At 36.8% G+C, this 23214-nt stretch overlaps 1 protein-coding gene across 1 annotated transcript; it reads left to right on the top strand.

Annotated features, from left to right (window-relative positions):
- The first annotated feature begins 9750 nt into the window (after positions 1-9750).
- NMD3 (NMD3 ribosome export adaptor) lies at positions 9751-22381 on the top strand. Its single transcript, XM_062583116.1, has 15 exons — positions 9751-9838; positions 10202-10336; positions 11022-11118; positions 13046-13126; positions 13388-13516; positions 14109-14199; positions 14382-14460; positions 14768-14864; positions 15185-15302; positions 15998-16143; positions 16806-16918; positions 17871-17943; positions 18530-18636; positions 19535-19605; positions 20011-22381. The coding sequence occupies exons 1-15, from the start codon at positions 9795-9797 to the stop codon at positions 20142-20144; spliced, it is 1515 nt and encodes a 504-aa protein (XP_062439100.1). The 5' UTR covers positions 9751-9794; the 3' UTR covers positions 20145-22381.
- Positions 22382-23214: the final 833 nt, after the last annotated feature.

Here is a 23214-nt window from a genome sequence, read left to right as displayed (position 1 = left end):
GCTGCAAGTATCCACATGTTCCTCTAACAGCACCAGTGCAGTATCAGGTTTGCACAAAAAGAGTGGCTTTGCTTCTGGCAACTGAGAATTCAGCTGTTTCAAGCTTGTTCAACTTAAAGAAAGGAAGACTGAGAATGATCTCCCCCTGCTGACAAATGGCAGCATTTAGCAATAATTCTGTATTACACTTTGCGTAGCCTAAAGTTAATTTGCTGTTCTTTCAAACATTATGGAAGTGTGTCCTGCACTTCCAAACTGCACTGGATACGCCTTATATGCAAGTTCCAGGCAAGATATTACCTAGTTAAAAGGAAACTAAACCATAGATGTTGGCTGCCAAGAACTATCTTAAAGCTTGACGATAAAATGCACAGGTTTTATCTGTTGATCAACAGCCACTGGGACAGCTGATACACATATGTCCTATGGCTTAACTGAATATCATTTAAATTTGGCTACTTAATTTTACTCCTTTTACTTTAATTAATGAAAATGAAGAAGTACCCCAAAAGGCATTTTCCAAATCATATATACATATATATAATATTCTGTGAGAGTTATGGCTCAAATACCAATTCCCCTATTTTATTTCTAAATAAGCAGAATGTTTCTTGTAAATAAAGAATTACATATAGTTTAGGAGTGTGTCTGTATACATAAATCGCTTGCCCTTAAAAGGAATTGAAGAAATAGGCGAGAACTGGAAGATAATTGGAGCAGTATCTCAGTAAGTATAGTGCAGATTATAGAAAACAGTCTGTGGAAATGTCATGTCCCAAGGGGATTAGCTGGTGTTATCCCCTCCATTCCTAACACTGAGTCCAGAACCAGATATGCAGGAAGGAGGCAAGTTGAAGCAGTATTACCTCTTCTGAAGTACAGCTCTGCTCGCAATGCATTGCTGAAATTACTTGTTTGCAACTTCATGGCTGCAATCAATAAAGGGTAACGAGAGCCTTCTGTTCCTAAAGGCCCAAAGCAGTACCCACAGAGGTAGGCAGAAGCATTAGCAGGAGCCACTGCACACATGGAGGAGGATACTTCCAGGTGAGCCAGGCTGCTGACTGACCCTTCCAGGGAACTAAAGCCCAGCTCCTACTAAATGTGAGAGTATAGAGTTAGCACCCTACATGCAGACACAGCAGTCTGTTCCAGCACAAGAATATCTCCTACAGCTTCAAGAGCTCCACAGGCACAACAAGCTGCTGCCTCCACTTTTAATCTGTAACAGCTCAGTTGATATAACTCCACTTCCCCCTACCCCACCTCAGGTACTGAATATGCTTTTGTTACTTGTCTCCTCTCTAACTAGAAACAATTTAATTCCCCAAATAATTGCCTCATGCAATAGGCAGCAAACTGAAATTGCTAAGAACAGATGCAGGTTCAGGCCCTTGGTAACTAAAAATACAGCCTAGTAATTATCACAATCCTTAAAAAAAAAAAAAAAAAACTTAAGTTTTAGAGTGGTTCTCACAAAGATCTTTCTTTGTTATTGCACAAATATTCCATCTTAATGTACTTCTATGGTTAAATCACAGCCTTTTTATTTATTTATCACTTGGAAATTATAAATGTCCTAAGAGCTGTGTATGTTGCTTGGTACCTCAAGTTTATTTTACAGTGAATGTTAAAAAAAATGCCTAGAACACTATGTTTGTTTTTGTTCTTAGACTCTTGGGAGTTGAACCACTGAGCTTAGCTTTACATTTAAAGAAATATGGTTGATGCTTGGAAAAAGAGCTGCCCAAATGAGGACAAAACTTCTAGTACAGATCTTTTGTTGTTGTTTGAAGGGTAGAACAGCTCTAACTGGGCAAGTAGCCCTAGGACCTTCTCTATTAGTTTCATGGGCTCCATTCCTAGGTCCAATTTGTCTGAGTGAATAGTGACCTCAGATGGTCTGTTAATTTAATCACAAGAATATCTTTCCTATGCATTTTTCATTCTCTGCTTCTATTTATTAAAGTTTTTATGAAAACTGCTGCTGTGAGCCAACCGTTCTGGCTGGCACATCTCCACAAACACAGTGTTTTGACTTTTTTCTTGCTTTGGCATTTAAGCATTAAGCAAAACACACACAGCTATTTATTCAAAGGTCCAGTCATCTGCATTTAAGCATGAGAGCAAACCTGTGTTTAAATTGTTTTAAAATGGTGTACTTACTTTCCCTTCACACTGCACAGATTCTTTTTACTACTGGGGCCTCTGTATCATTTGGTAGATCAGAGACAGAGCAGTATTTCTAAGGGTTGGGTACAAAATCTACTTCAAATCTAAGGACAAACTCACATCAACAATAAGTTCAATATCATTCATTAACTCAAATGTCCATGTGCCCATTGATACAGTGTTAAATATCTGAGTAGTCTAATGAAGAGAAATGAAACATGATACAGTATAAGATGAACAAATGTGTTTATGGTAACAGATCATATAGACACTAAGGAATATGATAGTAAAAGCAGAAAACTAGTTTATAGCATAAATACTGTAGTTAAGACTTACAGAATGACAAAAGGAAGGATAAGAAATCAATGCAAAGCATACATGACTCAGCATAAAAACCTAACGGTGACATTTCCCCATCTTAATCTATTCTACCAAATATGCTTTTCACTAGGTGTAATACTGAAACAGATGCCTGCAGTTATCTAACAGCTCAGTGCTAGCAAAATCTATTAGCTCTCTTCTGCTTAGATTTCTAATGCCTTAGTGATCTGAATCAAATGAGGACTCAGTCAAGGATCATCACTGGTGCAAAGGACAGGGTCAGGAGCTTCCCCTAGGGACGGCAATATGTAAAATAATACATAGTGACTTTTTATTAATTTCATTTTCAATTCATTTTCATTAATAGTCATTGCACATCTTTAGCAACTTCTGGAAAAGCTTTTCCTTTGGTTGCTGCCTCTAATTCTACAAATTATTTTGGTGACTGGTTTCTGGATTAACAGGTAGTGTTCCTTGAAATACATGTTCCTCTAGAGAGAGATGAATCTGGGTAAAATGACACTCAGAAAACTGGGTGCACTTGTTGATAGCAATCAGCACAATTCATGCAAGAGTGAAAAGGTTTATTCTAGATGCAAGTATGTAACGAAGTATGAAGAAAGACTGATTTCTATCCCTCTTCCATTCAAGAAAGGAAGGAACTGGATTAACTATGATCTCAGTAACTTAACTAATTATATAACTGTTCTAATTATTAGACTATTATGTAAATAAGATGTCTGTGTACAGATCCATATACATTGTCAATTTATAAAACATTTCATACTTCTGTATGTGACATTTTTAATATATACTTTAATTTTTATTTTCTGACTCTATAACTGAAATTAGAAGAAACTGAGTTATGTAAAACCTCACTTCATAATCGTCAACTGTGGACTCAACCTTTAAGGGAGCTATATGTGGACAGGTAAGTTGTATGGAGCTCCACAGGTTTCAGAACAGACCTGCACCAAGATAGGATGCACAGTATGCAATAACTTGAAAGCAGAGCCACTGAGAGCAAGGCTTTTTGCATACTCTGTAGCAACTATTGCAACATTCAGACAGATGCCAAAATAACGTCTGTGTGCTGAAAGAATTTTTTTAGTGTGCTCTTTCTAATACCATGACGTTTAAGATGTGTATTTAAGAGAAGAGTGACTTACTGACCCACTCAGAAAAGCTTCTGCATCTAAATAGGACCCAAAGAACTTCCAGTGATGTCTTGTCTATTTGAATAAGTGGAGCTCCAAGCAGACACAGATGCAAAGGATTATTAAGTATACACTTTTTCAGGCTGAGTGTTTATTTCTAAGACACTCACATTCTAGCCTGCAAATCCAAACCGAAAATAAATAAAAAGAGACAAAGTCCTTAGAAGTACTCTGCAATCCAAAAGTCTGCAAAGAAAAAATGTAAAATAAAACTTATGCACATTGCTTGCCATGTTTCTGATCTTAGGAAAACCTGAGGAGTAATTAACAACTCCATGTAACAACTCTTACATGGAAATGTCAACACGTTCTTAGATAGCACCAATCACTCAAGGGAGAGCAGTATGTTTGTCATCCTCACCATCTCCACTTCCAGTTATCACTACTAGAGCTGCTCGTAGTAGAGACCTGACAGCTCTATCACCCCAGTTACCAGAATTTACAAAGCCTTCTTTAAATTCACAGCAATGTCCATATACCGTCTTACAACTGCAGCTCCTAGGTGAAAAGGGAAATTAAACTGAGCAGTGAAATCTAAAATGTCCTGATGAGTTACCATTTTGCACTTCAGATAACAGCTCAATAGGCACTTGCAGGGAAAGAAAAAAAATACTCAAAGCCCAGGCCCACATTAGAAGTATAATTTTTTTTTCTCATTCCCTTCAGGCAGGTAAGCAGTCGTAGCCACTTTCTTATGTCTGGCTTATATATGCTATTAAACAGCACAGAGCGCTGTTTTATTGGGAATGAACAAGAAAGAAACCAAGAGTATATGTGCAGGAAGACATCCCAGGCAGGGTAAAATCCAGTCTCCTCCAGCTTCCTCTGACCTATTTAAGGAAGATCTTACCCATACACCCATTCCTAAAAATGCCACTGATTTAGACAAAATACCCCTCATCTCAACAACTACAATAATATTGGCATACCTTTAAATACTGAGTCATCATTAGGGAGAGATGGTAAAATCTTTCAGTGCACATCAGGTTGCCCAATACTGCTGATTTAAGTGGCTTTTTGCACAAATAGTAAGTTCTAAAATCAGTAACTTCCACTTTTCTTAAAGAATTTTATGATCCGCTTTTATTTTGGTTATTGTATACAAAGACAAAAAATCTTTCAGAAATGGTACTAATGATATGATAATTTGTCAGTTTAAAATATTACAGTAATTTTACTTGAACAGGTGGTAGCCATAGAGCAAGAAAGCTCGCAGAGGCAGTGTGAAGTTCATTAGTAACTACAAAGAACATAGTTCTGATTTTAACTGAGACTAGTTGGTGTTTCTGCATTGAGCTTAAGTAGAATTTAGTACGTTAGTACTGAAATAAGGTTTGGAAAACTGCAGCTGAAAATAAATCTGTAACAGAAACATTTAGACTTACTGGTATCAAATTCTCCATAGGGTGACTTCATAGAAGACGTGGCTCCTGTAAATGTGCAGGCTTTGTCCTATCCCTCTTGCAACATAAAACTAGCCAACAGAAGGCTCTAATTTACAAGAAATATATTATTTCATGAAAAAAAAGTGATCAAAGATTGAGCAATTCATCAGGGTTGAAAGCAAAAACTACCCTGCCACACTGAAGAGTATAGAAACAAAACTTCAGTACAGGGAAACATTTTTTTTTTTTTTGTGCCTTTTTTCTGTCTACATAAAATGGTCTGTAGTAAGTCTCCCAAGATGTCTGCAAATAAACTTAATTTCAAAGGAGCAAAAGTGAGTAAGTCAGTACAAGTCCATCAAAGAAAAATGTGTCAGAGTAGGAAAAAAAGTCAGATAGCTTGACAGCCTGTGATTTTCAGTCCCAAAGGCAACTCCAAAACAGCAAATACAATGCTTCTCTTCCATCAGCATATTATACTGTATTAAATAAACCACATGCTGTGTGTTGATGCAATTCTGCTCTACTTTTCTCAATCGTAACTGTAAATACTCAGAAAACACATGCTGACCAGGAAACACAGCATAACATCATGACAATTCAGTAAAGAGCTGTTCTTCAAAAGGAATGGTTGACTACTGTACTGCATGAATGGAATCCAACCCAAATAGTTGTACCTACTCCTTCTAAATTATTTTATAACTCCTAATTTATGAATTATGACAGCACAGCTGACAACAATCTCACTGTAGTTTTTGTTAGTTTTGTGGGTAAGTTGCATTAGCTATGGATCCAGGAAGAAAGATACTCACTGTTCTCCTCTGAGGAGCCTGTTTCTGAACGGGAAGGAACAGTTCTTAACAGAAGGCGGTGAGAAGAGCAGAGAGGAGAAATTTGACACTGTTAAACCTGCCAGGCTTGAATATTTGGTATTTAAGCTTTATGTTCTACTTCAAAAATACAGACATATATTGCTTAGAATCACAGAATCATGCAGACTGGAAGGGACCTCAGTCCAACCCTCTGCTTTGAGCAGAGGGTTGAATGAGTGGTCAGACCAGGTTACTTAGGGCTCTGTCCAGCTTAGTGTTGAAAACCTCCAAGGACGGAGACTGCACAATTCTCTGAGCAACCCGCTTCAGCGCTTGTCTTCATGGCAATTTTTTTTTTCTTATAATCAGTCTGAACCTTCCTTTTTTTTCCTGTCTATGCCCATCCCCGCTCATCCTCCTGTGATGCACCACTATGATTATCCAGGTTCTGTCTCCTCCAGGATCTCCTCATCAGTATGGGCAGCTGCTGCCATCTTCCCTCAAAGCTGAACCAGGTCCCATGGCCTCAGCCTGCCCTCACAGCAAGTGCTCCAGCCCTAACCACCGTCATGGCCATCTCCTGAACTCACTCCAGTTTATCAGCATCTCTTCTGCACTGACGGGACAAACACCAGTCTAGAAAACGAACTCTTAAAGAGTTACAAATGCTTTTATGTAAAGTGTAACTTTAAATAAAATTTCTCAAAATCCAACAAGGCTTTAGTAGGAATCAACCATCATGAAGAGGAAGACAGTAGATTATTGTCATCAATTAAGATAATGTTCTATTATACTGCTATTGTAGCTTCCTCCTCCCGTAAGAATTTGGCAGTCTGTTCTTTGAGCAATTTCACAATAAGTCTTAACAATAAGTCAGTGGCACATGACAATCATTGCAGTTTAATCCAGTGCTTCTTAAATTAGTGACAAAATGAGTACCCTTACGCATTCATGCTTGATAATGACTTCAAATCAAAATTGAAGCCCCAGCTGTAATAGTCATTAGTTTCCTCACTTACCAGCGTTGCACCATCAGATAAACTATTAACTCCATGTCAGAAAGAATCATAACAATTTTAATTCATGTTTGCAGGAAAATTTCATTGATCAGATTTAGGAAGACCAAACAAAGGGAGACATTAAGGTACTTTGTTTGTAACCTTTTCATTTCTAAAGATACAAAGTGGTGAGAAATTGCAAGTGGATACCAATAGTGGCTATTTAATTCTGAAACTGGAAGATAACATTCTTTTCAAAATTAGTATTGAAAGTAATACAAATTTACTTCCAAACATCTCTGCTTTTATTCTCTCCACCGAAGTTGGAACTTCCACTTAAAATGCACTTAAAGAAGTATTTGGAGAAGTTCAGCTACATATGATAAATAGACAAAAACATTACTACAACTGGTTCAAAGTAGTATATCGTGAAGACGGAGTAACAGCAACTTTAAAGAATTAATTGCTGTTGAAAAGGGCCACCTCCTTGTGTGGAGGTGGAACTGACAGCATCAGTTCACATCACTGTAGCTCGATTTGAGAATGTACAATATCTGCCAGCTCAATCCATGTGTTAGTAAATTAATGTAACACATGAAAAAATAAATTAGAATATAAACATAATGACTGAAGGATTAAAAAAAATAAAAGGAGAAGCTGCTGTTGTATACTACTGCCACCATCTGCCGGAAACATTGAATGTGTAGTTTGATTCAAACATCAGACAGCATTGATTTACTCCATAGGTACAACTAAGAAAGAAGATAGACCAGCTCCCATGATTTGACCATGAGTTTGATGGGGCTTGGCTTATTTTTCAAAACTTAACTTTTGGAGATTTTGCATTTTGAATTTTAAAGAGTCAAACAAAAACACAAGAATATTTTTCATAATGTCTTGGCAACTGCAGCAAAGTTGTCTAATTAAAGAGGAGAAAAGATATAGAAATTTTAAATATATACTGAAATCAAGCTAAAACACCAGTGAAAAAAAATTAAATAGAATGCAAAAAATGAAGAGTAGATGAAGAATAGTTTTTCAGATTTTTTTAAAAAGTTTTTTTAAAAAAACTCATTTCCTTTAGAAAAGATAAAAATGTAACAGTGACATAAAAGAGCAACAGAAAAAAGAGAAGAAAGAGAACGATAGTTTACTAGTTTAACTGGAAAAAGGTTAAGAAGGCTTGGGTTTTTTGGGGTTTTTTTTGGTTTTTTTTTTGTTTTTTTTTTTTTGTTTTGTTTTTTTTTTGTACCATTCCTGAAGGTGGAACTTTCCATTTTCAGTAGACAAAAACAATATTCTATTTTTTTAAAAAAAGTTCTCTTAGTTAAAATATTCTTTCCAAGTAGCCTATATATGCCAGCAAGTATAAAATGCACTTACGTGAAAAACAGGCAGTTATCTATTTTTCATTTTCTCAGCTGAATGCATGAAAACATTTCAAACAGCACACTAAAGCAGAACAGACTCCAGAGAGTTCCCTCATGCTCCCAAACAGGGAATGGAGACATATCGGAAAATCGCTAATTGGGACAGCAACTGCCTCAAGATCAACTAAAGGCTTTCCCATAAAACCATGCCAACGTATCAGTCTTCCATTTTACCACTGAAGGAAAATAAAGTACGTATCCTGAGAAGAAAATATATCTCAATGAAAAACAAATCAGAGAGACTCATTTCACAGCTGACACAGAAATAAAGTTTTCTAAACTAAAATTTTCAAACACACTTGTTATCCAGGCAGAATATGGATCCTCCTTTTCAAACCCAAGAAAAAAAAATCTCCAGACAAAACACAATGAATTTTTAAGCATATCCCAAAACAGGCATAGCAACATTACAGAAATACAATGCTTCAAAAAAATTATTTCCTTGATATTCCATTTCAATTTGATGTTCTTATTTTAAACATACAAAAACATTTTATGCATCTGTACTAGCATCAAATTCCTGACATAGCATAAAACTTAAAAGTGTAAACTTTATAATGACTCTCAGAAACATTATGGGGATTTTACTGCTATTCTATGCAGTAAATAATTTCATAAAAACATGAAGCTTGACACAAAGAAACAATATTTATCCAAACACATACATAGCAGTCCTGCACCATGCCACAAAGAAGTTCAAAGCTCAGCTATGCAAACATGATTTCTTACTTTTTAGATCATCTGTACAAGTGATAGTGTTACTGAAAACCAGAAAAATAAAACTGGGGCACTACTCTCCTACCCTTTAATTTGGGGGGAGTAAAAACGTATCCTTTGTAAGTCTAATCATATTCTGATCAGTCATCAACAGTGTTCTTACAAAAATATAATGGAGATATTTCTAATCAGCTCTCACAGGAATCAGAATAAACTGCTGCTGCGTTGAAAGGGGCCTCATTTGGCCTTTTAGCAGAGAGGGTGTCTAAACGTACTAAGCGCAAAAGCTGCATCAATTCGTTTGCCTTTTGTTTCTGAATTTGAGTCGGAAAGAAGAATCACTCAGAAACAGCAGAAACGTTACACTACTGTGTAAATGTTATCCAAGAGAATAGAGCGTAAACCTGGTATTTCCTTTAAACTCTCTACGCAGAACACAGGTATCGCTGCTTCGTTCTCTTCACTTTCAAACCGCCGTGAGGCGCCCGCCTGCCAACGGCCGTAACGGCCGCAACGGCCGCGAGGCGCCCGCCGCGAGGCGCCCGCGCGCCAACGGCGCTAATGGCGCCAACGGCCGCGCCCGCCGCGAGGCGCCCGCGCGCTGCTCCAACCGCCCGTCCCGGGCCCTCCCTGAGAGGCAGGGCCGGCACGGCCATCACGGCCTCTCGCGGGATCGCCGCCCTCCGCCCCTTCCTCTCGCGCCCGGAAGCGGCTGCGGTGCCGCTCGCCCTGAGGCGCCGCCATGGAGTACATGACGGAGCCGGCGGCCCCCAGCCAGGGCAACATGTGAGCGCCGGGGCCGGGGCCGGGGCCGGGGCCGGGGCGCGCGGGGAAGGGAGGTGCCGCGCCGCGCCGCGCCGCTTCGAGCGCCGGGGGAGGGAGAGGTGCCCGGGCCGCGGCTGCCGGCGGGGCCGCGCGGTGCGCCACGCTTCTCCCCCTCCCGGCGCTGAACAGCGGAAAAAGTAATTAAAAGCCCTACACGTCCATTCGGTTAACAGCGGCCGTTCTTCTGCTGGCTTCTCTGAGACTGTTTCACTTCGTTTTGTGGAGATTCTGGATTTAATTTTTATTTATATGTTTGTATATGTGTGTATATGTATATATATGTATATAAAATCTTTTAGTTGACTCTTGGTTCCTGTGTTCAAGCCTCTGCTGCCAGTGCGGCGTGCCCATCCCACCGAACCCAGCTAACATGTGTGTGGCGTGCCTGCGCTGCCAGGTGGACATCACGGAGGGCATCCCCAAGCAGGTCACCGTGAACTTCTGCAAGCAGTGCGAGAGGTGGGCGTCCTGGTGCTGTGCGGTTCCCAACGGGCTTGGGGGTCACGGCGATCCCACTGCCTCCAAGGGGAAAAGTAACCATCTCAGGAAACTGTGGCACCTCAGTTCAGTCACTGTGACTTGAACACAGGACATGCTCCTTAAGGTTACCGCTTGTAAAACCTCTCTCAGTTGTATGTGTTTCCCTTAAAACCTTTACAGCTTAGAGATGATCTTGTAGTCTACTGCAGTGATTTGGAGATGCTGTTATGGCTGTAGGTGTAGTTTCGTTATGGAAAACACATCCATGGACCTCTTTATGTTGTTTAAAGTTTCAGTTAGTTTAATAGTATGCAGATAGCTATTTAGACAGTTAGAGCATATTATGGATTTGATGTTTTTTTTTTCATTTTCCAAAGCTTTCATATATTTTCTTGTGAAATCAGGAAGGTGTTGGTGTGATGGCTTTGAATAATAAAATAATGAGTTTATGGTCTCTGAAAGAGAAAAGTCAGCAGCTGATGAGAATGACAGTAAAAGTTTGAGTGCTTTTGGAATGTGTGAATCTTAATATTTTAGAGAAGGACAAGTTATAGCTACATAGTTGATACTAAAGCTAAAAATTTGGGAAATAAGTGCATGTCTTTTGACTGTTTTCATTTGTTGAAGCCACTTCACATTTTCTAAAATATTTTCTTTATTGTAGGTATCTTCAGCCTCCAGGAACTTGGATTCAGTGTGCCTTAGAATCAAGAGAGCTTCTTGCTTTGTGTCTAAAAAAAATCAAAGCCTCACTTAGCAGGGTTAGTAGCTGAATTCTGTTATTATTTCGTAAAATGTCTATTAGTATTTCATAAAATTAAATCTGACTGACTTGCACAGGTACCCTTTTGTTTTTATACAGAGCTTATATTGAACATACAGAATGGCCATCTGATCTCATATAAGTCATATATGAGAGGACTTCATTAAGGATAGGCTATAACAAAGAACTTCCAAACAAACTGAGGCTACTGCGGTCCAATTCTGTGACTTTAGGGCATGCAGTATCATAATTGTTATCACTTATATAGAAGTTGAGTGTAATCAATTAAAGGAAGCTAAGGTTTTTTTAGTGCAATTTAATTTTGCTGTTTTCTTTTTATTTATTTTCAAAAATTGCTTATCTAATGTTTGTTCATGCTTATTATGTTACAAAAAGGGTTTGCAGAGGTTTGTATGCAGACTAAATTGAAAGTTACATGTTAGGTTGGATAAAGTATCTCAAGTTAAGAATATTACCAGAGGAGAAAATCTGAGCTAGTGTATTAGACAGAAAAGATTGTTTTGTTATTGCACTAATCAAGATTTGATTTAGTTGCCTTATGGAGCTTCTCTGTATTAGGCCAGTACTTATGTGTACTACTTACCTTTAGCTGCAGTAAGTTTGTGTATTCTTAGTTTTGCAGATTAAATAGATTTATAAGACCAGAAGAAAATACTTTACTATCCAAGCTGATCATTACATTGCATCCAGCAACAGAGTTGGATAGTACACTCAGTTATTCTGACACAGCAGGCTTTGAGGTTGCATCTCCATGGAAGTGTTAGTGTAGATCAAGAGTGTACTTTTGGGACAGATCTCCTGACTGTTCTGTTTACCCTGCTTTGGTTCTCATCACAAAGAAGTCTTAAAAAGCATGAATAGATTTTTTTGAGGATGAAAGTAAAGTGGGAAGTATGTTCCAGAAGCACATCTAATGCACTCAAGCCACCAGCTGGCATTCAGTTCATGATCAGACTAGCTTGAAGTTGCTAAAAACCCTTCCTCCCCCCCAAAAAAAAGGATATAGAAAGGATTTCAGGTCTTCTGTACCAGCTCTTTCTGCATCTCTGCTATGATTAGTCTGTAGTGTTTGTTAATGTGGATGTAGCCTGAGAGACTGAAGTCTTCTTGGATTGCTGACATGAGAACTAAAAACACATTCTAAGCATCTTCTCAATAATGTGCACACAGTAGTTTCTGTATTCTTAAATAATTTTATGATAGTAATTCTTAGTACATCCTTATTTCCTGTACCTTTACTACGAATCCACTGTGACTTGGATGAGTTGCTGTATACTCTTTTTTGTTTCTTATTTTTGCTCCCATTTTAGAAATATTTAACTGCAGCTGCTGAGCTGCCTTAGAGTGTGTTGTTAGATATATTCCTGAATTCTGTACATTTTTCATGTTGAATTTTGTTTGGAAATTAATCTATTTCAAACAGTGTTTTTCCTCCCAAAGTAAGATTCTTCCATTAAACTAAATGGATGTTTTGTGCATTTGATATTTGTTAACTGATATTGATCCACTGTCTCATACTTCAGGTTACTAACGAAAAGCACACTAATCAAGGGTGATTCAATCAACTAGAAAGTAGACTACTGGTTAATTTTGTTGTTATTAACACAATTACTATGCCAGTGTGATACTGCTTATTTGAAAATTACAGTAAGACTTGGGGGGAGGGAAGGAGGAGTGCTACTCTACAACTTGTCTGTGTCCAAGTTAAGCGTGGTTCCTATTTATTTGGTTTGGTAGACTGCTAAATTTCTCTCTGTTTTTGTTTTTTGAGGTTATTCACTTCCTCAGTAGAGGAAGAATTAATTATATCATAAATTTGTGTTTTCTGGTAGATTTGCGTGTTTAACACATGCTGTAGTAAAACTGTTGGCAGTGTCTGAATTTTTGTTCATTTCCACTGACAGGTCCGGCTGATTGATGCAGGCTTTATTTGGACTGAACCACATTCTAAGAGACTTAAACTAAAACTAACTGTACAGAAAGAGGTAACTGGATGATAGTGTACGTAGCTGTGTATGTTGTGTGTGTAGCTTTTAAAAAGCCTTTAGAACAAATACAGTTGTTGTTTTTAAAGACATATGGTTCTTGAAAGAGTACTCATTTTGTTATGCTCAAATTTTGCCATTAGAGTGCTGTTCGTTGTGATTTGAATAAGGTTATCTGTTGTCCCAGTAAAACTGAGAAAATCCTGTCTTGATATGACTAGAAAAAGAGAGAGAAAACTTCTTAAACTTGTATTTTTGCAGGTGATAAATGGAGCAGTTCTTCAGCAAGTATTTGTGGTGGAGTATATGGTTCAGTCTCAGATGTGTGAAGATTGTCACAGAGTTGAAGCTAAGGATTTCTGGAAAGCTGTGGTTCAAGTCAGACAAAAGGTAGAGGCAAATTAATTCTTGTTGATGGTAGCATAGCGAGTCAGACAGATCTTTGAATGTTCTTCTGATTTCATCAGAAGATGTACTTATGATTACAAACTGGCACAGGAATAAGTTGCATGTATACAGTTTTTCCTTACTGGCATTAGTTTAGAAAAACTCTTTTTTCTTTTCTTTTTTTTTTTTTCTTTTTTTTTTTTTTCCTTTTTCATGTCAACTAATACTGTGAGCATATTCTTTTGAAATGATGGATGAGAAAAGAAAATTGTGTGCCTTCTGGACATTAAGGTAGTGTTAGAACCAGTAGGACAGATTGTTTATAAATGTTTAAATCTTTTTTTTTTTTAATTATTATTAAAGGAAATGAGTATCTTTAGCAACTAGATACATAAAAATAAGAAATGGACACTTAAATTGGGGTATAAATAGAGTGTATATCTGAAATCTTTTTGATCAGTTGGAAGTGACATGAGACTTCCTTTTCTGGATGATCTCTTCATATAAATGTTTATTCTCCAGGTATACTGCATTTGCACTAGACAGTTTTTAAATAAGATAACACTTCGATAAATTTGTCTTGCTTTGATTTTAGACTTTGCACAAGAAGACTTTCTACTACTTGGAGCAGTTGATTTTAAAACACAGACTTCATCAAAATACACTTCGCATCAAAGAAATCCATGGTAAGTGAGTTGGCTTATTTAATCCTTGAGTAGAACAATAGACTAGCCTGTTTCATTTTGGAAGAATGTTTGCATCAGTAGCTATGTACAGACATATGGCATATTTTTCTTTTCAAATGAACTGCACAGTATAACTGCAGCACTTCTAATAGGTATCTTCATCAAGCTTTCTTTTCTTTTAGATGGCTTGGATTTTTATTACTCTTCAAAACAACATGCCCAGAAGATGGTAGACTTTCTTCTATGTACAGTTCCAGCAAGGTACGTGTTTAATTTTTTTGCCTTGAATGCCCAAACGTTTTTGGGAACAGACTTCTATTCATCGTTTTTAAAGAATTATGCAAGTGAAAGTGTAAGTAACCTGTATTCTAGTTAAACAGAAACCCTTCCTACAAAAGCCCTATATTTTGCCATGTAGCCATTGTGAAAGCAATTCTGAATGCATTTTCCCATTTCCTTAATGTATTGGTAGTACATTGCAATGTACCTTTGTTGCTGTACTTTGATTATCTTGTTTCAAATAATGTCTGTCTTACTGTTTGAAGGCTTTACTACTTATATTTTATAGATCAAAATCATCTCAACGTTTGATCTCGCATGACATTCATAGTAATGTCTACAATTACAAAAGCACTTTCTCCGTGGAAATCGTTCCAATATGCAAGGTAGCTTCCCTCTATTCCATCTTTAGGTATTCAGTGAGTAGAGTTTGGTTTGATTTTGGTAATGGTGTTTATCTTGAGACTGTTCCTTGTCTTTATAAAGTTTTTGAACTATAGAGGCCTGATTTAGTGTATATTTGGGGAAAGGGGGGGGGTGTGCGCATGTGTGTGTGTCTCCCCATGAAGAGACAGTGCAGAACTGTCCCTTGTTCAGATTATTGGGGGATACTGGATGGAGTTTTAAAATCAGATTAAGTCTTTTGTAAAGACTTGATTAAAAATTAGGGAAATACGAGTGTAAAATGTTGTCTGTTTATATGCAGGACAATGTTGTTTGTCTGTCACCAAAACTGGCACAAAGTCTTGGAAACATGAGCCAGATCTGTGTGTGCATTAGAGTAACAAGTACCATCCACCTCATTGATCCTAGCACTCTGCAGAGTAAGTTTTGAATTCTTAACTGCCCTACAGCTGCATATGATTTTTTTTTCCTAGCACAAATTTTTACTCTCTGTTTTCATGAAAATTCTTTCTTTTTGTTTAAGATCTTAATGTAGACAATGTATCTGTACACTCCTTGGCACAGAAATTTAATAGTAAAGACATAAGTTCATAAGACATAAGACTAAGACATAGTTCTTAAACTTAATTTCTTCAGTATCTTAGGCATAATCTTCAAGGTCAGTATTAAGTTCATAGATGCTCTATTTCACTTGTTGCTCAGCTCAGCACTTAAATTTTTCAGGAATATTTCTAAATTTCTAAAATTAGGTGACCTTTTTTTTTTCCTTGAGTTATGATTCTAGCCATTTGGGTAACAGAAGCACTGTGCTTGGATAGGCATGCAGGTGAGCAATACCAGCAAAATACTTCTATTAAGAGTACATCCAGAAGAATGTCTTTTATGAATAAAAGATACTTGTGCTTCAGACACGTGATAGATGATCGAGCAGTATATGGACAGATCATGAACAGCTATTGAAGCAAAACTTTGCTGTAAAGATCTTGTCTTAGTTGCTTGTTTCATGATAACAAACTTGAACAGAATCCCTTTGGCAGTTGCCTTAATTTTGGCTCATACTTTTTCTTAATTTCTCTGAAAGAAATTCTCATGCTTATGATTGTGTTTTTTTCAGTTGCTGAAATTGATGGAAATACTTACTGGCGCCACCCTTTTAATAGCTTGTTCCATCCAAAACAACTAGAAGAGTTTATTGTTATGGATATCAACAGAGTTCAAGAAAAAAGAAAAGGTGCAGGTGCAGGGGCAAGATCAAACAAAGTAAGAGTTCCTTTGTATTTTATTTAATGTTTTAGGAGTTACTTTTTTTTGTCATAAATTCTGTTTTGAATCATTCTATATTACAAAGCCACATATATGTTTTCCTTTTCTGAAGTTTTCTCTCTATCAAAAAAGCTCTTCTCCAAGCATTTTTGTTTGGAAATTGCATAGGCGTTCTCTGAATTCCACTTGCAGAAATTCTTGTCCTTTGTAGAGCTTAAACTCACTTGTAACTATCATTCTTAATTATTTTGTATTAATTTTATAATTATTCAGTTGTTAAATTGTTTCTGTTGACTTACAGAAACATTTATTTTAAATCAGAATTAAAGATTCATTCAAGCTTCCCCTCTGCCCCCCAAGTCAAAAGCTGTGTGTTGTGGAAAGTTAAGACATAAAAACAACACCTGTCTATTTATAGGAACAGCCTTATTGGAATTCTTGTGAAAAGTGGTCTCCATGGCCATTTCCATACTTTTGTAAAAGCCAAGCACTAGAGATGAGAAATTGGAAATGTTGAGCAATACACTGAATACTTGGTGAGGAAATAAAAGTTTGATTAGTGGAATTTAAAACAGTAGTATAGCAGTACGAATGTTTTAACAGCACAGCAAGTTAAGCTGCATTTCATTACAGAAGTATTTTGTTTTTCATTCCTCAAGCACACGCTGGCAGAAGCCTGGGTACAGAAAACTTCGGAGTTGAATACGGATCATCAATATTTCTGCTGTACTCACTTGGGACACATTTTAAATCCTGGGGACCTTGTCCTAGGGTCTGTTTTTTGGTTTTGGGGTTTTGGGGGTTTTTTTTTTGACTTTGATTTAAATAAGTGGTTCTGTAAGAATTACCTACTGCAAGACTCAAATGCTCTTTTGGTGATGGTTACACTGAATTGACATGGAAAGCATGACAAAATTTTTATATTCGATTGTGGAAAAGAAGCTTAGAGTAGTTTGAGAGAGGAAACTTGACATTTTTTATAACCCAGAATGCAAGGAAGTAAATTCTGGCACCTGATGAGTTAACTCTACTATTCAGTTTGTTAGGGAGCTGAAATATTTTTCTATTTAATGTGAGCATCAAAGAGCTAACTTGGATTCTCTCCATTATCAAGAGAGTTGTGAGCTGTTCTTATTTCTAAACAAAAATTGGCAAAAGGAATACAATCTTTCTGTCTTGTCCAGGAAGACATGATCCTACTACAAGAATTTTTAATAACAAAAAGTCGTCTTAAGAAAAGAGCTGTTAGTAATAAGATAGTTAAAGCTAAGTATTGACTATAAAGTGCAGATTTGACACAAGTAGATTGGAGGCATTTTTAAAATACCAGTCAATGTGAGAGTAAGGTAAAGCATATGGCTTTGTTGCTTGATAGTATCATAAACAGCACTGACAAATATGAAATGTTCATAAGGTAGATTAGACTTTGGTACTGGTGGGCTTAAACATGAATATTGGAGTTTTTGTGAGCCCAGCAGAATCTCAGTAGATACTCTTATGTGGGGTTAGGAGGCTGGTGTATGGGCCAAGCTACTGAACAGGTTTTGAGAACAACTGCTTCTACAAGTTATTCATAGTTATGATAGCTGCTGTGGATTTTTAATTTGCTCTGTAACTCCTTTGAAAATGTTTGTCTTAGCTATTATTTACAATATGCTGCTCTTTAACATAAGCATTCAATACATCAAGTTCAGTTTTATATGTTGTACCTGTTTTCATTTTAGATTCGACTTGGCCAATTGTAACTTAAATGATGAATTTGCAAATAAGATGAACCCACACCATATTCCTGATGTGGTAAGGTTATTCTCTTTCTCTGTATGAAATTTTCACTCATTACTCAGGACTATTAAGGAATATAGTGTTTTTATAAAAAGTATTTAGCAGTTTCCTAGTGCCAAAGGAAAGGGACATTAATATTGAAATTTGATTAGAATACTAATTTTGAGAATTCTTTTCTCACTGCCTAAGTTTTGTGGTGTTTAAATAATAGATTTACTTGTCTTATTCATTTTTTCATTTAATTTGTGTCATCCTGTATGATGAAAACTGCGTATTGCATCTCTGGCATGCATATGCCTCCCCAGGATGTAACCTAAAGTGTTTGGAACTTTTAGATTGACAGATGCTATATAAATTGTATATAAAAGCTTCTTAGTGATGGCCAGTGGACTGGCCATCCTGGATTACTCAGAGCAAAAGTACAGCTCTCATGCTGCTATCTTGTGTTTATAGTAAAATTGTTGACTATCACTTAGTCAGCTGATTTTACAGGTTTCCAAATCTAGACTTGGATATTGTTTGGGATTTTGAGGTAATTTTATCAATTTTGTTTAAGGTTTATATGTAAATATTTTTTGTTGTTGTGTTTTTTACACTGTAGGTATTAATAAAGAAGAGCTATGACCGTACCAAACGCCAGCGTCGCAGAAACTGGAAACTAAAAGAGCTAGAAAGGGACAGAGAAGGCATGGATACAGATGATGAAAGGTTCAGTATCTACCATGCAGCTTTTCAGTCCTTTCTAAAATACTGTGCCAAGTCTAGAAATAATATTTCTCAGTATCTGCTGAGGATAAACTCAGTGTAATACCTTAGGTGATTTACTAATTATTCATGGCGTGCAAGGAAATGCTGCCGGTTCTGTATGAGAGACTGTACGGTGCTGGCTCTCCTAGGTTGATTTCAGTGCTCTCTGAAGAGCAGCATCCTTCTGTGTGCTTCCCCCTCCCCCCGATGCAGGAAGTGCCTGAAGCACATGCACCTTATTTATGCTTCTAAATTATTCTGTCTTGACTGCTAAGTTTTCAGGGAAGATGGATATTGAGGACAGTACTTTAAAAATAATTACATAAATAACAATATCAACTCTTAAACATGTTACTTTTGTCAAATATAAAAACTATCTTTAAGATACTTTTCTTGAAAAGCTTAAGCCATGAGACAAATGAATAGTATCAGAAGCTTTTCGTCTTTTGTTTACAAATGGCATTAATTTGGCTAAAGGGATGCTTTTGTGAAAACACAGAGGGATTTCCATGGGTGGTACATTCAGGGACAAAGCTGAGAAAGCAACAGCTGATTAAGTCTAAATAATACTCAATTGAGTAGAAAAACTGAGGCAATTAGAGTTAAATGAGGACAGGCAATTTAAACAAAAAATTTTTTAGAAAATATTGGGTGCTGATAATTAAAGATAAGCTGAAAGAATTAATTGGAAAGTGTCAGAATGCAATCTGAATGCATGTCTAAAGGACTGCATTCTGCAGTCCTTTCTTGGGGCTTTGTGTTCTTTGATTTTATGGGCATCAGGGTTCTCTAATGATTCGCTAAATAAATTTGCATAAATCCAAAAAAAGTGATTAAATGCATTAAGCTTCTTTTACAGACAGTACCAGGACTTCCTTGAAGATCTTGAAGAAGATGAAGCCATAAGGAAGAATGTCAACATTTATAGAAGTAAGGCCTTTTAAATCACTTAATTGCACATAATTATATCATGACTATTTGAGTGAAAATATTCTTATTGAAATTCTGTGTTTGGATTCTTCCAACTGCTAATGCTTGGAGAAACGCTGTAACTTAAAAGTATGAGGTATTCTGTCTCACATGCACTGAATGCATGTTGATGGGTTATTTTCTGTGTTTGTTGGTATTTAATGTGTGAGATAGAAGCCTGTTTTGAACACTCCACCACCCAAAAAAACCCCATCAACAACAGCAGACAAACCAACCTGCTGGGTGAAGGTTTTGATAAGTGATTCAGTATCCTTCATGAAGACAAGCTTTATTCTTTGGAGGAGGGAGTTGTTTGGGATTTTTTTTGTTGATCTTTACTCAGTTTTTGTTGTTGTTGTTTCTTAGATTCAGATATTCCAGTGGAGAGCGACACAGATGAGGATGGTCCTCCACGAATCAGTCTAGCTGAAATGCTAGAGGATCTGCATATTTCTCAGGATGCCACTGGTGGGGAGGGAGCAAGTATGATGACAGAATAAGAACAGTCCATTAATATATACAATAATATTCATTTGGAGAAGAAAAAATATCCCAAATACACAAAACATAACTGAACATTACAAACTGTAATTGTTAGACACTGAACTTAGAAAGTAATGTGATAGATAATCACTATACCCCTAAATCATATTGCTGAATGATTATATGTAATCTCCCAGAGGATCAGTAACTGAAGTTAAATCTCTGATGCAGGCATTGCAGAGTAAGTTCCACAAGTTCCTCAGATCTTCCCAAAAGCTCCCCTTAAATTCTGCAGTATAAAGACCAGCTGGGCTGTAACTGAGAGTAATGATTGTCTTGTACTTAAGACACCGAATAAGAAGGGATGTCCAGAGGGATAGATTTTATTCTAGTTTGGTAGACTTGTAGGTAGTACATCTTACCTACTCTTTATTGCTTTCATTTCTTTCCCTGTGAGGCAGATTTTTCCTGTCTTTTTAGCACAATGGTTAGAAATTTTATATGAAGATGCTGTATTCCCCATTGTAATATTTTGAGGAAGCTCAAACATGCATCTTCTGTTCCTTTGGTAAGACAACTCCAAATGCACATGTTGTACACACACAAAACTCCCCTCTAAGTTGATTGAAGGTACAGCACCCTGAATCAGAAAAATTGGAAACTTCTGTTCACTGTAATGAATATTGTTGTGCATAACCTTTAATTAATATAACAGTTATGAGCTATTAAAAACTATAAAAATCTTTTTTTGTCCATCACTTAGTTAACTGTTGAAGTAAATTATTACAAACCCAAATAGGACATAATTGGTATAGTTGGGCATTGAATATTGGTATCAATCAGTGTTTAGTTCACTTTACTGTATAAAGGAGGTGCAACAGAAATATTACTAAGAGTTTATGTAAATATACATTTCATTTAACTGAACAGAAACAGGGAAGCATACCATACAGGAAGAGTAATTTTGCCGCTTTGTTTTTAATGCTTCAGAAAACATGTTTCAAAATAACTGGCACATGTGAAAGTGGGAAAATCTTTGTGGAGAAGAGCAGAATTCAGTTACAGAGGTATTAGTGATTCCTCTGTGTAGGCTCTACATAATTCATAAAATGAGAAGACTTAACTGCGTTTATCTGTAACTACATGTATATTTGTAAAATTAACTTTTTGAGAAATATATAAGTCTGAAAATTCACTGCACTATTTCTCTGTAGTATCAACTGATGAGGTGTCAGGAACATCTTTCTGAATTTGACAGTACTAGACAGCTTTTTAAGGTCTCAAAGAAAAATTAAGAAACAATCAAGCCTTGGCAGTGGGCTGGGCATTGCAAAGTGAAAGAAATTTTGGCTGAATCTTTAGTTTAAATGTCAACTGTTGACTAAGCATTTCTGAACAGATGCAACTTCATTGCATTCCAGTCTTGTCTGTATTCCTGATGTTTGAGCTCAGACAGTATTCATACAAGGCAAATGAATTTTTGATTATAAAAGAAGGAGTTAGGTTCAGGGTGATTTTTCCTCTCTTTTTTTTGGTGGGGGAGTTGGTTGTTTTGTTTGGTTGTTTCTGACTATCTTGTAATCACCCATTTGTAAAGGAAAAAATTGGAAATTTGGAAGGCATTTTTGGTGTAGCTGAACTATAAGCCTTCTCTTGGACTTAGCAGTTGAGTTAGCGGGCATCCCTTAGATGTGCTGTTTTTCACTGTGTATTTGTGTCATGCTAAGCTCTTCTGCTTCTTCTCTTAAATTTTGTCATGTATCTTTACTATGTTGAAAAGCAGTTAAGAAAATCCATAAAGCTGTTGCGAACTGGAAGTACAATTTATTTCATACTAGCAACTTAGTTCAGTATAGAAACTGCATAAAACTGTGCTCAAAAAAAAAAAAAAATCCATGAGAATGCAGCTGCATAGCTAACCTGAATTATCACTGCAATAAATTTCATTATACTGTGGTGGCAGTACTGTTGAGAAGATAAAGATAAAACTCAGTTCTAGTGGCTCCCTTGGACTGAATCTGTGGAAGTTTTTGAAGAGCTTTGATTTGTAACCTGTAGCCAATTCATAATGTCTCGGGGTGAGATGTGTTCTGGGCTGTGATTTTTTTTTTTTTTTTTTTCGTTTTTTTTTTTTCTTTTTTTCCAGCCCAGGTGAAAGCAATGAATTCTTTATCTAGTCTTGTTTGGAAATAGATAGCTTTCTCTTGTTAGGAAATGAATGGTGATTTGGAATAAAAATGTGTTTTAAACTGTGCCACTTTGATCAGCTATTTTCCTTCCTCTCTGATGTTTGCCTTCGTAGTATGTCTCAGTAAGTTCAGACGTACTGCTGTCCTGTCATTCTGTGTTTGCTCTATGTCTCCCCACCGCCACCACCATGGTCTGTTACCAGTCTGTATTAGTTTCCATGTGTCCTTTCAGCAAAGGACTTGTCTGGAACAATCTCATACCGAAGATGCTAGACAAACAAGTCATAAATCCAAGCCTAGTGCTTAGCTTTTTGTGCATTTGTTTGCTAAATGGTAACACATAGTAACAGCACTGAGATAAGTGGGTAAGCTATGTGTACTTGAAACCAAGCAAAGTTCTAATTTTAGGTCCTCAAGTTTACAGTGTCCTTTTAACATTTAAATGGTTGGGAGCCAAAAAAGGCTTAGATGGTATACCGGCAACTGAAATATTTGCCAAGTTCTTCTCAGTGACACTAGATAAGTAATTTGACAGCAGGTACTTAATTCACAACAGATAAAAAGGCTGCTGCTTTACCCTGCATCTCTTTTGAAAAAACTATTTGTAGATTAAGAGCCACAGCATAAAGAAAAAGCACCTTTTATACTATAGAGAAGTTGCTTTAGGACTCATGAGACATAGCTGCTAAGTGGGTGTTTTGTTTTGTTTTTAAAACCAGATTTTAAATCAGAATTGTTGAAGCGAAACATCTCATCGGTCTGCTGGGGGAAGAGGAAGGTTTTCTTCTGGGACATGAATTGTATGTACATGTGTGTATGGGACTTAGCACAGTGTATATGTGATAGCATATACCAAGCAGGAGTAGTATGTGTAGTAACTTATGCATAGTAATGCAGA

The sequence above is a fragment of the Rhea pennata genome, chromosome 9, assembly GCF_028389875.1.
Source record: "Rhea pennata isolate bPtePen1 chromosome 9, bPtePen1.pri, whole genome shotgun sequence".
NCBI classification, from domain to species: Eukaryota; Metazoa; Chordata; class Aves; order Rheiformes; family Rheidae; genus Rhea; species Rhea pennata.
This window is presented reverse-complemented; position numbering and strand designations above follow the sequence as displayed.